The sequence below is a fragment of the Lepidothrix coronata genome, unplaced genomic scaffold, assembly GCF_001604755.1.
Source record: "Lepidothrix coronata isolate B3197 unplaced genomic scaffold, Lepidothrix_coronata-1.0 Scaffold56, whole genome shotgun sequence".
Classification (NCBI taxonomy): Eukaryota; Metazoa; Chordata; class Aves; order Passeriformes; family Pipridae; genus Lepidothrix; species Lepidothrix coronata.
In genome coordinates this window covers 2,976,536-2,993,375 of record NW_016690236.1, presented here as the reverse complement: position 1 = coordinate 2,993,375, position 16,840 = coordinate 2,976,536, and the positions used below count along the sequence as shown (strand labels likewise).

The following is a 16,840-nucleotide window of genomic DNA, read 5'->3' as shown; positions in this document are numbered from 1 at the left end:
AAATAGTGATGAAAAGGCTAGTTTACTGTCTGTCTGGCAAAGAAAATGAGACATTTTTCTTTAAAAAATTAGTTCCATTTAATCCAAGATAGCTTCCCTTTGTTGTTGAGAGTTATGAAGAAGGAAAGAAATACAGAGTAGCTCTTTGGGATGTTGTGCAGTCTCTGCTAAAGCTTGGAATGCACCTTCACTACATGAAATCTAGACCTTTGATCATGATTCATGATGAGACTTTCCTGCCAAGCCACTGATTCTCTGCTGTCATTACAGCTTAGATCTGCGTTTTGCCAAAAGGTACTAATCAGGTGTAGTGCTTCACAGTGCTTTTTTATTAATGTATGATACCTAGTGATTCACATAATTCATTAGAAAGTTATCCAAGTGCAACAAATACTTTGGCAGAATACTGTGGTGCAACAGAGGAATTCAACAAGCTGTTTGGTCATTGATACAATCCAGTATGATGGAAAATTAATTTTTGTCCTTCCACCATTGAGTGTTGCTGAAGTATGACCAGTGAAAGATGGGATGAAATTATTAAATTATTCTACATGGTGGTTAATTCAGATTTGCCTTTTTACATATATTCAACAGATAGGTTGGTAGATTTTTCATTTAATTCTCTTTCCTGCTGGATATTATAGTAGAACTGTGCGTGTGCATATATATGTGTATACGTTATTGATATATTTATCCATATACAGCTGTGTCTCAGTTATCCAGGAAAAGAGACTGTTGATAGCCTGTTTGGGGTTTTTTGTTTTTGTTTTTTTTTTTTTCCCTTCCGATTTCAGAGCATTTAAGACAGATGGAACAAGAGAAACGTGTTATCTTGAGATAAGTACATACATGACTCCCAAACTAGGAGAAAGAGATGACCACTTATTCCTTGTTTAAGTTGCCATACTTTGTGCTTTGATGAGAATTAAAACCATGTTTCTTTGTGTTATCTCTGTCTTTAAACTTAGATGACAATTGATTTTTAATATAATTTAGATCAAATATAAAATACATCTTTAATTTGGCTTTGAAAGTTTATTGTATCAGGTGATAGTAACCCAGAAATTATAGATCTCTGCTATGTTGATTTGCTAAATATAGTTGTTTAAATAGGTCAGTGTTATAGATGAAGATTTCTTGGAACAATATTCTCATTGACAAAGTAGCTTATTTCATTTTACTACCACGCTACATTAAAACAGCTGATTATTTAGAATCTATATAAGCAATCCATTCAAGATTTAATTAACTTGAATATGAGTGAAGAAATGTGTTCAATGCATATGATGAAAATGCAAATCTAAGTTATATTTCTGATGTAAGAGGTACCATGATTTGTACTGAGCTTGCTGAATTAATTTCTGTTTCTCTAGTGAATACAGTTTTTTAAACATTACAATTTGAACTGGAGTACTGAGTGTTTAACAAGGGACAAGGGACAACAAGAACAAGGGACAGTTCTGGATGAAATCATAGCTAATTTTAAGCCGTGTACAAAAATGTACAAATTCTATTGCCTTTGTTCAGATTTAATTATTATTTTCTGTTACTCAGATCAAGAGAGAATCCATATGAGTAAGAGAGGGAGGGATTTTGTGTACTGTACTATATTTTATTAAAATACCATGTAATCTGAAGATCCCTACATTTCAAATGAAAATAACAATGAAAAAAATAATTTTACATTCATAAATGAGTTTTTAAATCAGGTCTTTGAAGGTCTTAGTAGTTTTCCTTTTGAAAAAAAATGTTTTGCTGTGCAATTTTCTTGCATTCCACGTCACATTTGAATTTACATTAGACTACTGACCTGAGATGGTATTAGAATTCTAAAATCTCTAAATAAAATTTCTCAAAGAATTAAATTCAGTTTAGAAAAGGGCTTTTTACAACAGTATCTGTTGGTCTGTATTTTCTTAGTACAAGTGCAGAGCAATCTTGTCTTGATATAGGGTGGAGTAAATAACAGTTGATTATTTCAATTTTATTTCTGTGAGCCTACTAATAAAAAAATGCTATTCCTTTTCTTTTGCCGATTACAGACAAGATTCCAAATATTTTCTGCAGTTCAAAATGTGCTGAAGGACCAAATATTTCACCTTTACTGCTTCAATTTCAAGTATTTCAACATTTAACCCTGTAAGAAAACATGAACTCTTAAAGTTGACAATAAAGCGGTGCATCTTTTGTTACTAAAAAATTCCTCACATACACATTCAGTTTCTTCAGTCTCTCAAGGCTCCATTTTCAGACCACTTTACTATATGTATGCAATTTTTCTTCTCATTTTTGTTTTGAAACTCCTTTAAGGATTTTATAATTTTTTTAATGTTGGTGAAAATTCTTTGTATAACCTAAAGACAAAATGTAATGGTATGTAATATGAGAGAAAACTGTGGATCTTTATGCTGCAATATTATCATTATTATTGTTGGTCTGGGGGGCAGTGGGGGCTGTGTGGAGACTTGACATGTCCATGGTGAGATAATCTCAGTATCATTTAAATATCTTAAGTAGTTTTCTTATGATGACTGAAGCTTAGAGAATCAGAGTCAGTTGGGATAGATATTGCAAAGGTAAAAATGTGAATGGAGGAGTTGTCTGAAGTTATGTTTCTACAGAGGGAGAATTTTTGGATACAGTATAACCAGATTACATCCCCACTACTTAAAGTTATCACCTTGGATGGGGGATTCTTATGAGCAAACATGCACAACGCACAACGTTAGGTATTTCAATTTAGTTGGATTAATTTTGCGTCTAAATAAGAAAAAGTTTTTATGATTCCTCTTAGCCTTGGTCCCATGTTGAGTGCAGTAACTGATGCAATTATTAACTGCAAAATTACTGTAAAGACCTAGGGACTAACATTTTGATTTTTGGTGTTAGCTGATATCTGATTAGCTAACATGTAAGGAGATAACAAGTCAAAGTAGATCCAGTAATGATACACAATTTAATGTGTAAAAGATACCTGCATATTTGTTTTGTATTTTCTTGCAATTAGTCAGCATTTTTCCTGAAAGTCCTTTTGTGATTTTGCTGGGACATTATTCTTGCTTTTTGATGTAACATGTTGCTTTACATGCTTAACAATTCAATCAAAATACTGTCTTAGTTTAATTTTCCACTATGGTCCTAGCAGTCAGGATCTCAGAATTAATTTTGTGGTAAATGTACTTTTGTTGCTTGATAGCTAATTCTGTAACAGTAATCATTCTAACTGAAAGCTAATTTAAATGAGAACTCATCTCCTGAGTGAGACTAAGAAAGGTATTTTAGTTTTTAGCATCTTGTATAACAGTAGAGGGTGGGAGCAGAGTGGGGGTGTATCCCCTGAATGATCCTGGGACAGAGGGCAAATATGTGGGATTGTGTATGCAACCCTTCTCGAATAGGTTTTTCAGATCAAAGTACAAGGATGATCTTTGCCGGCTCATTCCAAAATGTTACTTCACCTCATTTGCAGCTTAGTGAAACCCCATCTTGAATGTCTTGTCTTTCTTCTGTACTTGGGACAATATTAAAAAAACTGGATTGCTTCTGTGTGTTGCTATACTGTGATGCCTTGGTGACCAGTTTCAGATCAGAAAGTCTGACCACATGTTGAATAATTCGAGGGGTTTTTTGGTACTAGATATAAGTAAAATATGTTACTTTTTCTTCAGTACAATGTGTTTTGATGGGTGTATTTATCAATTAAAATATTACATAACAGTAGCTTGACTTCCTGAGGTTAAGTCTACCTTAATAGAATTCAGAACTTAATCTGCATGTTTCATGATGGCCTGTGAAACTGTATTTCTGTATTTGAGTTGATTGGCCATGAAAGCTGTGTGACAAGTGGTACAAATTTAGATATAAAAAAATGCATACCTAACCAGGCATGGAAGGCACAGAAGATTTTGTTACTTTGTTTATTTCAAGTTTATGTAGTTCTCTTGCATTTTACTTTGGCTCTGCTGTCCTATCTCCTCATATCAGAAAGAAAATTCTTTAATAAAAATAAGAAAAAATGTTATTAAAATGTTATATGATCATCAGAGGTACTTGTTCCCATTGGAGATGTAATTATCTGTGATTAATCAGTAATGCTTTGGAGATGTAGTTGTCTGTGATTAATCATCCTAGATGTTCTAGCTGAAAATGCCTTGGAAAGAATGAAAAAAGCAAAACCAGAAACATTCTCTGTGAAAAACCATATTCTCTATGTTTACTTTTTATGTATTTTTTAATATTTATTTTCTTCATGTTAATGTCTAGGGTGAATGGGTTTTCTTATCCACTAATGTAAAAGACAGTAGCATAATTGCATTTTAAAACTGGTTCTGATATCATTGATTTAAACTTCAATTTCACAGACAGAAGTGGGAAGAGATGTAAGTCCTGAGTCTTTTTTTTCCTTCTTTTAAATGTACTGGATAGAAATGGATTAAGTGTTTTATTTGTCAGGTGTATCTCCTGATCTGTACTGAGGAGGCAGAGTTCAGATGCCACTAACACATAAACAAAGAAATTATTGTGGTGGTGCAATTTGTGTGCCTAATAAGATGTAAATCACAGGGACAATTTCTTCTGCTGCTCAAAATCTAAATCCTTTGCCTTCTTAATGTAGAGAAGAGGTTGTATAAACAGAAGGTCAACTTATGTTTGGCTAGGGCACTTGGAGATGTATTAGAAAATTTGCACCCAAAACCCAGAAATTAGAAGAGGTGTGCACAGATTTGCCTATATAAGGAACACTTTTCAAGCCCTTTAAAGCAGAAGTTTAGATATCTACATCAAGCATATTTCTGATGTAGACCAATAATTATACTAAGAGGAACAAAGGTCTATGAGATCTTTGCTGACTGGAAGGTAGATGTATATAATGCAACATTAATGTACTTCATTTTGATGGCTGAATATAGCAAGTATTTGAAGTTTTATTTTATCCATGTAAATTAAAATTCCTTGTCTTGTCATCTTCTGTGTATTTCATGATTAAATTTTCTCTATGGAATGATTTTGATAAAATAAAGAAAAAAAACAACAGTACAGTTCATGTTGAAAGCTCCAAAGAATAGTGTTTTTGATTAGTTCCGATGGTTTTAGTAAAGGCACATGGTCCCAGGAGATCTAGATTTTTGTCTGAGGGAAAAATATTGGTACATATAAGCAAAATAAGTACAGTAGATGCTGAATTATATAGCATGAGCTTATTGTGAAAAGTGAACTCTGTGAAAAGTACTGAAAACTGTATTTGAAGATGAAAACAAACATCAAAGCAACATAGAGCCTTTTTCATCTTTCCTAGTAATTATTTCTGTGATTGTATGTTTTAACTGCCTTGTGAAGATGATATTCAGAGCAGTGAATGACTGCCTGTCTCACACAGACATTCACACATTGCACAGCTGAGTCACAATTCTGTACTGGTGGTTCATAATCATTGTGCAAGTTAAAACAGCATTTCTATTGTTCTGTTATTAAACAGCCATTTTCAAATTCTGAACAACTGAAAGAAAAGAACTGGAGCAAATGCTACCCGCAGCACATTACCTCGTGTTGTATGAATGATGTGTGATAGCCATTTAAAAATCTTAGTCCTGATTCACTGGTTTTCTCTAGTTTTGAGTTGATTTGACCACCCTGAAAAGTCTAGAGTTACTTATGAAATCAATAGTGAGAAAGGTAGTAAGCCTATGGAAGAGCTGAATAAATGAGCAAGGCCTTGAGAATACCTGATTATCTGAAAATTTAATGTGGTTGAATTAATTTTTTTCTGAGTTTTTTTAATGAGTGAAAAGATCTTGAATTGGTAAAATATTCTACTACTAAAAGCTTCCCTCAAAGACTTATGAACATGAACAGTTTTAATGCAAGAGACAAATAGAAGCACTTCTTCAAAAACTATGAATCTGTTTCAGTTATTTTTCAAATTTTGAAACAATTGGGGGGGGAAAAGGGATTTATTTCTGATTAAATTTTCCATTTTATTACTCCTTTTTATATGTCATCACTTTATTGTATTATGTAGTTTTTACTTTGTTATGCTATTTTACTATATTTTTACAATCATGGCTAGGCTTCGCAAACGAAGATTTGGGAAGGGCTCTACCCACATTTGCTACAAAACCCACATTTGCTACAATATTTTTACAATATTTCACTATAATAAAGCTAAAGCAATATTAGTCACCCTGGGTACTGATGACATCTTATTTTGTGACCTCTGGGTGTGTGCTCAACTCTCACTTGACCTAGAGAGTGATGTGCAGCAGCTTGCACAGTCAGCCTTTTCTGCATAACAATGCTCACAGTATTAAATACAGCAGTGTTATGTGGGTGTGGCCTTAATGTAACTTCTTCTAGTTCAGACTATTAGCTATTTTTATTCTTGTGTTGTCATTTCTTTAACTTTCTCTCTTCCAACTTCATCTTTCTTGGAAGGGGAAAAAGAAGCCTTTACAAAATCTCTCTTCCACTACTCTGCCCTAAGCTATTGTAATATCAAGAAACACTCTCCCTACAGTCTGTGTGTCCCTGAAAATATTTAGGTGTACCTTATTTTTTCATCTTTGACTTTACAAGCCCTCATACATCACTCTCATTATCAGTCTACTGTAATCTCTCCCCTTCTTTTTACTTTTTCATATAAAGCCTATGGATGTACAATTGTACTAATTTTCTGAGGCTTTTTTTGTGCTGAAAATTGCAATGGGAATTTTTTAATAAACTCTGATGTCAAGCAACTACATATTTACCTGTAGTTCTTGTTCAATGTATATCTTTTAAATATATGTTAATTTTTTTGCCTTTTAGATAGGAGATTTTCCAGTGAATGATTCTTTTCTAGTATTTGTGTAGGCTTTTAAACACTGAGGAGTTAACCACGGTTATTATTAAGGGTAATCTTAGAAAACAGAACCAAAGGAATTTTAAGAGGTTTCCTTAAAATGCAGAATTAGTTACTTCAAAAGAATTTTTATCTTTCTAGTCTGTTCCTAAGACCTTGCACTGATGAAACACCCACAGAGTTTCTGGGTATAAAAGCCCCACAGTCTAACAATCACTGTGAAGAAAGACACAAAGTGATCACTGGACATTCAAAGCTTTGTGCTGCTGAATATGAAAGCTCCCCACTGCCACTCTACAGTAGAATGACATGAATTGCAAGACGTGTTCTTCATCCAGAGTTACATGGGCTCAGAGAGGGGGAAGAAAATGAAATGCTGTTACCAAAGTATTGGAAGCATGGAAAGTGTTACCCCCATGGATGTGTGTGATGGCTGCTGGAGGTGGGCAACTTGTACAACAGGTTACTCAGCAAAACTTTGGCAGCAGTTAAAATATACAAATTTGCACATTTTACATTTGGTATTTTACAGTTGGCTCTGCTATAGCAAGTTGTCCTTAACCAAAAGTAGTCTCAAGCTATAACTTTCTTGATATTTTTATAAAACTAGCATGCATAATTGGGAATTATTTTGTCTTTTACATGCTTAGTATATTCAATATTCAATATATTATATTTTTCTGCCAGAAACTATCCAGCCATTGGAATACTGCCTTTTGTAGTATTCTTTACATGTACAAAAATATCAAGAGGTTTCTATTTAAGGAAAATGTGTGTATATTTGTAAATAGCTTAAACTCTTCGGAGAATCTTGCATATAAGTAGCGGCTAAACATATACATATATGACAAATATATATATATCACAGATTTATATTTGTTCATTAAAAGTAGTAAATGAATGACTGAATGTTTGAACAGATAGGAAATTCTTACTTTTCTTATCTAGCCTAAATGAAATAGAAACTTACCAACTTAAAGGACAAAATATGAAATTACATGTCGAAGCTACGTTTTTTGTGCCTTTTTTCTTTCTTTTAACATATCTGTGGTATTCCTGTGATTTAGCACAGCATAAAGCCTTTGGAGCATGTTAAAATGCATTGGCTCATACCTGTTGAACATCTTATAAGTCAGTTTTAATTGGTCATTGTCTCTATAAGCATTTCAAATTTATAGGCCTCGCCTTGTTTTCTAACCTTTCATGCTAATCAGAGGGCATGTCTACATTTAACAGGTCAAGAAGCAACTGAGGAAACTCAGAAGTTGAATTAACCTTTCACAGATTTTCTGATGATCTGGGTTGTTTAACTTGACCAAAGCTCTCTTTGCCCTGAAGTCTTTAATTTTTGAAAGCGTTTCTCAAGAGTAAAAGCTTTCTTTTTGCTTTCTTGATATAATCTGGAACTTGTTTTTTTCTTGTAGGATGCTTCGAGTGTTGCATCAAATGCCTGGGAGGTATTCCCTATGCGTCTTTGATTGCTACCATCCTGCTGTATGCTGGAGTTGCACTGTTCTGTGGATGTGGACATGAAGCACTTTCAGGAACTGTCAACATTCTGCAAACCTACTTTGAGATGACAAGAGCTGCAGGAGATGTTATTGATGTCTTTACCATGTAAGTTACTAGATTCTTTTACTTGTTTCCTTTTAAAACTGCTGAAAAGTTCCTCCAGAGATATAAATTTGACTCAAGAAAATGTCTTTTAATGAAAATCATAGAAAGAATGATTTGGATAAGCTCAGCAGATAAAGTTTTGACTGTGCTGATATTTTTACTATTTACAAGCAATTTGTAATACTATTTAATATCCCACAGTTTTAATTTAAGTTTTTACTGAAGAGTACTTCATATAATGTTGATGAATTTGTTCCATACATCCTTGCTTTAAAAAAAAAAAAAAACCAAAACCCCCCAGAACTCTATACTCTAAATAGGTAAAACAGGAGTGTGCAACAAGTAACAGTTCTGGGAATAAATACAATAAAGAAGTAACCGAAGAGTTGTGCAGAACCCTGAGACTTGAAATGTCAAAATTGTATTGTCTCTGGTATATCTAGTATTAATCTGTTTTGAAGGTTTCATGCTTTGCTATGCCTGGAAACCTATTTCTGGAAGGCCTTTGTTTTGTCGAACATCTCCTTTTCTTTGTTAAATTTATTAAATTTAACAAAATAGTTTACTGTATCCTTAAATTAAATTACATATTTCTAATATTTTTAAAATTTTCTCTTTCAAAAATGATTTTAGGTATTTTAAATCCAAATTCTTACCTCGCTGCTAATGGTTGCAACTAAAGCTGAAGAATCCTATCCTTTATTTTGTAAATATTGTAATATTTGTAATTTACAAAATTTGTAAATATTTGTAATATTTCTTTCATGACCCTTTTTTTGAGAAGTGAAATGATTTGATCATCTGTCAAAACATTGACTTCTTATGATGGATGGTTCCATGATGACTGCATCCCAGGGCTTAGCAGCAGTCAAAAAACAAACCAAATACCAACTACCAGAAAAATCAAAGAGAAACAGAGAACATACTTCTGCCATTGTATGAATCCATCTTTCATCCATTTCATTAATACTGTATACAATATTGGTGCCCCAAAGAAGGCAGAAAAGGATGATTAGAATTATAGAACAGAAGCTATATGGTTAAAAATTGGGTATAATAGGACTCTTCGGTCTAGAAACGGGATGATGAAGAACTGTTATGCTAAAGGTCTGTAAATTCGGGATATGATGTATATGGTGCATGAGGTTAGATTGTCTTTCTATTCCAGTACAAGAAGTTTGAGGTATCAGAGGAAAGAGGTCCAGAAGGAACAAGTGGTGGTTCTTCAATTGTTTCATAAAAGATTTCTGAAGCTAGTTATATATTGTGATTATATTATGGATGCCAAAAGTTTTTATGGGCTCAAAGGAAGACTGGATAATCTTGGAAAACAAATCCATTGATGGTTTCTAATAAAAGTTGACTGACTTAGCCAACTCAGGAAGTCCTAGAGGGTAGAATAGTGTTGGGGGTTATCCTGTTAACTTGCTTGCTCTTACTTTTTCCTTCTATTCATTGTTTGAGGTAGGAAAATGAACAAGATATATATATTTGATCCAACTGGGTACCACTGTTTTCATGAGAGCTAGAAACAGAATCTTAAATTTCTTAAATTGTCAAGGGCTATATTATCAACATCCTTTTCAAAGATTCTCTGTGAATGTTAAGTGTACTTTTTGTGGGATTAGTAACCAGAAGGGAGCATGTACCAAATAAGTATGTCACTGCTATGCCATATTAAAATTTCATGTTTGGATCAAGAAATTTAATTGTCTTTGTATAACAATATATTGGGTTGCTAGGAAGATGTAACTTCTGCTTTGCTTTTTTGGCTTGTCGTTTAGAATAATGAGTCTGACTTGACTCGACGGCTAAGGTTCATTGTTATCCTGAACGAAAGATCAGTCATTTCATTAGGCTCTAACTTATTTTATTATTCCCTAGGAAGCCATTAGTGCAGAACAGCCACAAATCGATGCTTTCTCTTCATAGCAAGTTTTCCAGCTTCTCTCTGTCAAATACTTAAGTGAAAATATCAGTCAGGGGGCATAGTTCAAATGCATATAATTCACTGTAAAAGATCAAGGAATTATAAAGGTAATTTTTCTTTTCTTGGCATTTAATTGTCTTAGCTAGTAGCTTTTTGATTTGTTTGTTTCCTTTGATTACTAAAAGATATACTAAACCCAGTTCTTTCTTTAGCAGACATACTGTATTTGAAATTTCAGTTTATTCAGTTGGGAAGGAGGTCTCTAAACTTATGTCTTAAAGGGAGGAGGAGCAACTATTTTGACTAAAAGCAGATGAGCCATTGCTTTGAACTGGATAAACTACGTGACTTGCAAAGAAATTTGCACACATTAATTTTCTACCTGTTTAAGTAGGGAGAAAAAATACTCGATATTTTGTCATGACTATTGATTAACAGTTGGCAGTACAAAAGCCCTATGGGAATGATAGTTTTGAAAGGCCAAAAAGCAGAAGGAAGAATATGTAAGTAGAAACAAACAGTGCATTGCCTACATCATGATTCATATTGAAATTCCCCTTTATGGCTTTCAGCAACTTTCTAACTGAGGGCTGACTGGAAAACAGTGAGTGTGTGAAGTAAGCAGANAAAAAAAAAAATCTAGCAGTGTGCTCTACTAAATTATACCTTTTTAACGTTATTTAATACATTTGGGCTCTTAATGCTTCTAGTGCTGTGAAGTGTCTCAGATTGGCCTGCAGTCTGACTTTCTGTGATAAATGTGCTAGGCAGATGCTGCAGTGGAGTGAAGTGTGTTAGCTTATCTTTAATCACACTTACGGTTTCTATCTATATTTTTATTAGCATGCTGGATTTCAAATGTCATTCAGAATAAAAATCAATCCGTATCTGAGAGCTACTTACGTGAGTGGTAAGAGATAAGGTCCGTTTTAACTGTGTCCACAAGTGTTTGTTCTGAATGAAAATAACACAACTCACAAGCCACCCTGTATCTTTTATCTTTGTCAATGCTGCTACTCACTGCAATTTAAAAAAAGTAGCAGACCCCTGTAGAGAAAGTAGGGCATAATGAGGGCATAAATAAAGTCTGAACCGCCACAGCACTCCTGAAGTGCCTAAAATAAAAGCCAAAGTACCTAGATCCAACAATGCCATTCAGAAATGTCTATATGAATGCCCCTGAGGGCATCAACACCCCTGACTCTTCCTGCCTGGCCTCCCTTAGGGCCTCTCTTCACCCTTCCCTTAGTCCAGGACCCCATTTCAGTGAAGCCTGAGGGGTTCGGTCCCTCACCACAGACTCTCCTGGCCATGGGTTTGGGGCTGCCCTGACTGCCACAACTGCCCTACTCCCTGTCTGCTCCATGGGGAGCCTACATCCCACATGGTGCCTAGAGGCTTGTGGAGAGATGAATTAATTAAGAACCTGCAATAGGCCATGAACTTCCCTTGGAGGATTCAGCCCTTGGGGATTCAGCCAAGCGCTGCAGCCCTGTGGAATAGAAGAGGTGATCTGAGTGCTGGCCCTGCAATTTGGTCCCTGATTTCATCTCCCTGGACTCTTGTCTGAGTTCAAATAGTATATACCAGTTGCAGTTCATATCTGCTTTGGAAATATAGATAAGTAATAAATATGTATAATTTTTAAAAATTTAAGCAAATTTGAAGCTGTTTTTGAGTTCTTTAAATGCCAGGAAGTTACAGCAATTTTCTCAGATTTATGATTTTATTTCCAAGTTAAAATATTGAATGATCGTGGTCAATAATTCCAAAATATTGGAGGCATCCTAGAGAGATTCTGGGTAGGGTAGAATGAGTTCTTTTTTGCTTGTTTGTTTTGAGGGGGAAAATACAACTCCAAATCCAAAAATGTCTAAAAAAAAAGACAATGAATTTTTTTACAGTATTTTTTTCTGAAAGTGCTAGATTATAGCCTGACTTTAGTTTCTTCAGGGTGACACAGGTAAAACAGATACTTTAAACTCTTGTAAGCTAATATAAATCAAATGTATTCAAATTCATATGAACACATACTGTACAGATGGGTATTCCTTATGGAGAGGACATATCTTCAAAAATCACAAATTTCAGTGGTAGGCTCTTCTCTCTTTAAACAGTCATTTCTAAATCCATGAACTTTTAATAAATTGGATGGTTATAAAACGATTTGGAATTATCAATCCCTTTTCATTGGGACTAACCTCTAATTGTATTGCTTTCTAAATCAGTTTTGTGAAACTTCGTTCCCTATAGTTCCAGACTTTTTCACTATCAACATTATCATCATTCTAATGGTAGCTGCTCCCCCTGCCCCCCTTCCCCCCACCAAGTAAAGAAATGCCTGTTTGGGAATTTGCAGAAGTCATAAGCTTTTGTTTGGCATGTGAATTCCTTAAGTGGCTGTAGAGTGGTTATTTTAGTTCCTTGAGAGTCAAAGGAAGCCTAAGAAAATAAATATAATGGTTTAAATTACCCTGAAAACTTCCTTTATAGTATTTTAACTGTAAAAGGTGAATGTTTTATGTTGCCTATCTTGTCAGTTTAAGAGCTCTGTAGGCTTCGCTAAAATTGAGCAATCTGCTTGACTTAGGTGTGGAATTTAGTTATTCTTATATAACTTAATAAACTGCAGTGAACACTCTATCTGCAAAGTACTAGGTATTACTAGATTTGCTTACTTAATCACTGATTTTGAGAAGATTACTAATGCAGCAGAAATAGACACATGATTATCAAGCATGTATTGTATCAGCTGGATTTTTATATTTTTCTGGTGTTTGGAACAATTTTCAAATGAAGTTTTTTAGAAAATCAGCAGCACAAGACATGTTGGGTGTGTTTCCTAAGAGCATCTTTTTACAGTTCTTTCTCTTCAGTATGCAAGGCCAGCTAGTGCCATCTGTCACATGTTTGTGATATATAGGCCACGGAACAAGGGAATCATGCTCTTAAAATGGAAAACGAAGAAACCTCCCTGATAGAAACATTAAAACCATTTTCCTACTACAGTCAAAGCTATTTCAGGTTATTGCAAATTCCCTTCCTTTTAAAGGTGTGAAATCAAATAGTAAAGTAACTGAAGTTACAATCTGTAAATCTGTTGTCACTGTGTTCTCTGTTGGAAGTGCCACAGACACTCTACTGAAGCCACCTTCCTAGAGCTAAAAATTCCCTTCCTTTCAGAATGTGAAAACCTGTGTTTCAGGTACTGCTGTGGCCTAGTTTGATGCTTGCAGATAGCCTTTCTGTTAGTCAGTATATAGTCAATGTTTATTAAGATGATATTGTTTAGTAATATACATATGGATGTGCAACTGTTTTCTTTTGAGGAAAAACAAAAGAACAGGTGTAGAAGTTTTTATATCTCCCCTCAGTGATAAAATCAAATGTTTTGAGAGGTAGATAAGTGGATGTTATTCTGATCTGCTATTCTTTTTTTGGTTTTGTTGGCTTTGCAGATATAACAAGTTAAATACAGGTAGCACTAAAATATTACTGTAATCATCTTTTTTATTTCTGCTACTACTAGTGGAATACTGTGAAAGGTATTACAATGTAATTGCAATTGTGTGATGATTCTGTTTAAGTCATCTTCTTTATATTCAATAGTACTAAACTGGTTTTCCCTGGTTTTCCCTGTTTGTTTTTTTTTAAGAGACACGTTTGTCTCTTAAAAAAGCTTGGCATTCTTCAAATTTGGACTTAAATTATGTTTTAAACACAATTTGTATCATGGGAAGCAAAACATTTAAGGCTCTGCATTAGGACAAACATTTGCTAACTTAGGCAGGCCATATCATGCTTGGAAACAGCAACCATTCTAAAGAACCCTGGCAGATGATCTCACTGGTTCTGTAATGAAAAGATTCAACTGGGCACCAGTTCAGCTAGCTGAGCCTATGAACAGGAAGAAGACATAGGAAAGAAGTGAATGTCTACATGATTTGCATATACCAAACAAGTAGGATGGCTACTCCAGTCACGTACAGTCATTTGTTGGAGATGTATACCGTGTTTTTGGAAGCATTCACTGGTAAGATGACTTCTAACTAGGCTAATGAGAGTTCTCACTAGCAGCACTCCATGAGTTCCTGCACCTGGATTCTGACTATGTGTAGAACAATGAAGTTAATTCTGCAAGGAAGATCTAACCTTGGCCCATGTGTCTTATTCATGTATTGCAATTTGACAGAAGAGAGACCACAATGTTATTGATGCAGTTTACTTAAGGAGAACATTTCTATTTCATTGGAATGGTCGAGTCACATATATATTGTAACAGATCATTTTAAAGATTAGATGCAGAACATAGCATTTTAAATCCTGTTTGATTTGTAGATCCATCAAATCTGACAAAAAATGCCAGCACCTGAGAATATGACCTTTAAAAGATTATACAAGGCTGAAAAGTCATATTTACTACCTACTCAGCAGTATTATGTAGCCTATATTCTGTTAGAATGAACACCAGTAAGAACCTATGTAAGTAAAATTTAGGATTTGGGAAGCACCTGCAAAGACATAGTCCTCATTTTATGTAATAGTTGAATAAGGAAATTCATCGCAGCACATGGTTGTACCAGCAGAATGATCTTACATAAAGAATTTATTGGTCTTCATCTGTGCAAATACAGTCTCTTACTTTTAGGCAGATATCTGTATTATTTAGTGCAGTGTTAAGCAGTTCTCTTTCCTGGGTGACTGGAATCTTAGATTAGCTATGATCACTGCATGCCTGTGATTGCACTTGCAATAGACTTTTCTCAATAGGTTCTCCATAAGAAATACGTTTTTCTGTTTTAAATACCTTTATTTCCTTTTAGTCTTAGTTCACTTTATAGACATAAAATGGAAAGTGTATATTTCTATGTAAAATACATATTGCTAAATTTTATTTTATGTGCCATATAAAATTAAGATAACTCACTGTTCCACAGGAGATCTGAAAAGGGTAAAATTCACTATTACCATCCGAATCCGGACTTTTAGTAACAAATTTTCAGTCTTACACTATCAGTATGTACTTTATGTGTCTCCAAGTTTATAGCTGTAATGAAGAAACACTCACAAATCCTGTGATGTGCTTTTGCCACATCTTTTTACACTTTATTTCTGTAGAAAGTTGCCTGGGAATTCAGTATCCATAGTACACAAAAACCACTATGTAAATCCACCAGAAGTCAGCATATTACTGTGCATTAGTTCCAACAGGGTTTTTTGCCTTCTTCAGGCAAAGAAGGCTGCTGATTTCTTCTGTAATTAGAATCTCTAAAAATGTTTTAAAGAAAATGGTTTTGCAAGAGGTGAGCAGACAGAACAAGACTAGATTATAAAAAAAAAAAAACAAAACAACTTTGAGAAGCAGCCTTGTCCATATGTCATAGTCAGAATTTTGTGTTTTGAACTCAAAGATTTCATGATTATTCAAATTCATATACTGGATCCTTTCCTGTTCCAAGAAAGTAACAAGATTCATAGAGCAGAGTTGTGGTTTGTGCTACTATTGCTCTTCCTCTCTTAGGTTCTGGATTCTCCTCTGCTTTTAGAGGTGCTCCATGAAATCTCCACTCAACTGTCCCATTCCTAAGAAGGATGCAACAATCAAACTTTTAGACGATGATGATTTAGGCTTCTGTTCTGCATACTTGTAGAGACTTTGTACATCACAAATTAAAATCAATGAGATCTTACGTCACATCAGCTTTGGTTCAGAGTAGAATGAGAAAATCTGACCCTTGCAGAATGCAAATATAAGTTGCACATTATAGTATGATGATCTCTTCTTTATATAATCCTAATGGTCTGGTTTTGTTTTCATCAAATGTTTTGTATGATTACATACCAAATTTCTTTAAGAAATACAGAATTAGAAGTCGTTGTTCTCTTCCTAATGTGTTTTATTTCTACTTTACTAAAAATTACTTATCGGGTTTTGTCGGTCTTATACTTTGTCTTCCAGTTAATCCCTTCTCTTTTTATCATTTCCTGACAAACTTTATTGAGCATTCTGTATGCCAGTTTTGTTTTCTTTCCAACTGAAATTTAGAAGTGTAGACTCTATATTAACCTAAAATTCCTCATGGACTTGCATTGACATTTTCTTAGTATTTTCTTTTTTCTTTTCTTAGCAGTTTCATTTTTCCCTTCACTGTGAGAATGTTTCTGTTACTTTTACCTCATTGTTATTGTTACATACAATTTTTTGTTCTTGCTTTGCAGGTAGTACATGATTATTAATAAATCCTTCTTTCTCTGCTGGTTATATGTCTTCCTTCTGAGGTTTGCCTTTGCTTGTGTCCTCCCTCTACGAACAGTCTCTACCAGCTAAAAAAAAAAGTTTTTAGTTAGGAATCGTACTATGGTAATCTTACTAACTTTTTAGCACTTTGATAGCTTTGGTACTTTATTTTTCCTACTGTGTTGGGTTTTTGTTTGGGTTGTTTTTTTTAGCTTGG

At 34.3% G+C, this 16,840-nt stretch overlaps 1 protein-coding gene across 1 annotated transcript in view; it reads left to right on the top strand.

Annotated features, from left to right (window-relative positions):
- GPM6A (glycoprotein M6A) overlaps positions 1–16,840 on the top strand; it is a 118,089-nt gene that overhangs the window by 72,922 nt on the left and 28,327 nt on the right. The window contains exon 2 of the mRNA XM_017816563.1: positions 8,263–8,455. Within this exon, the coding sequence (XP_017672052.1) occupies positions 8,263–8,455 (193 nt within the window). The remainder of the gene's footprint in view (positions 1–8,262; positions 8,456–16,840) is intronic.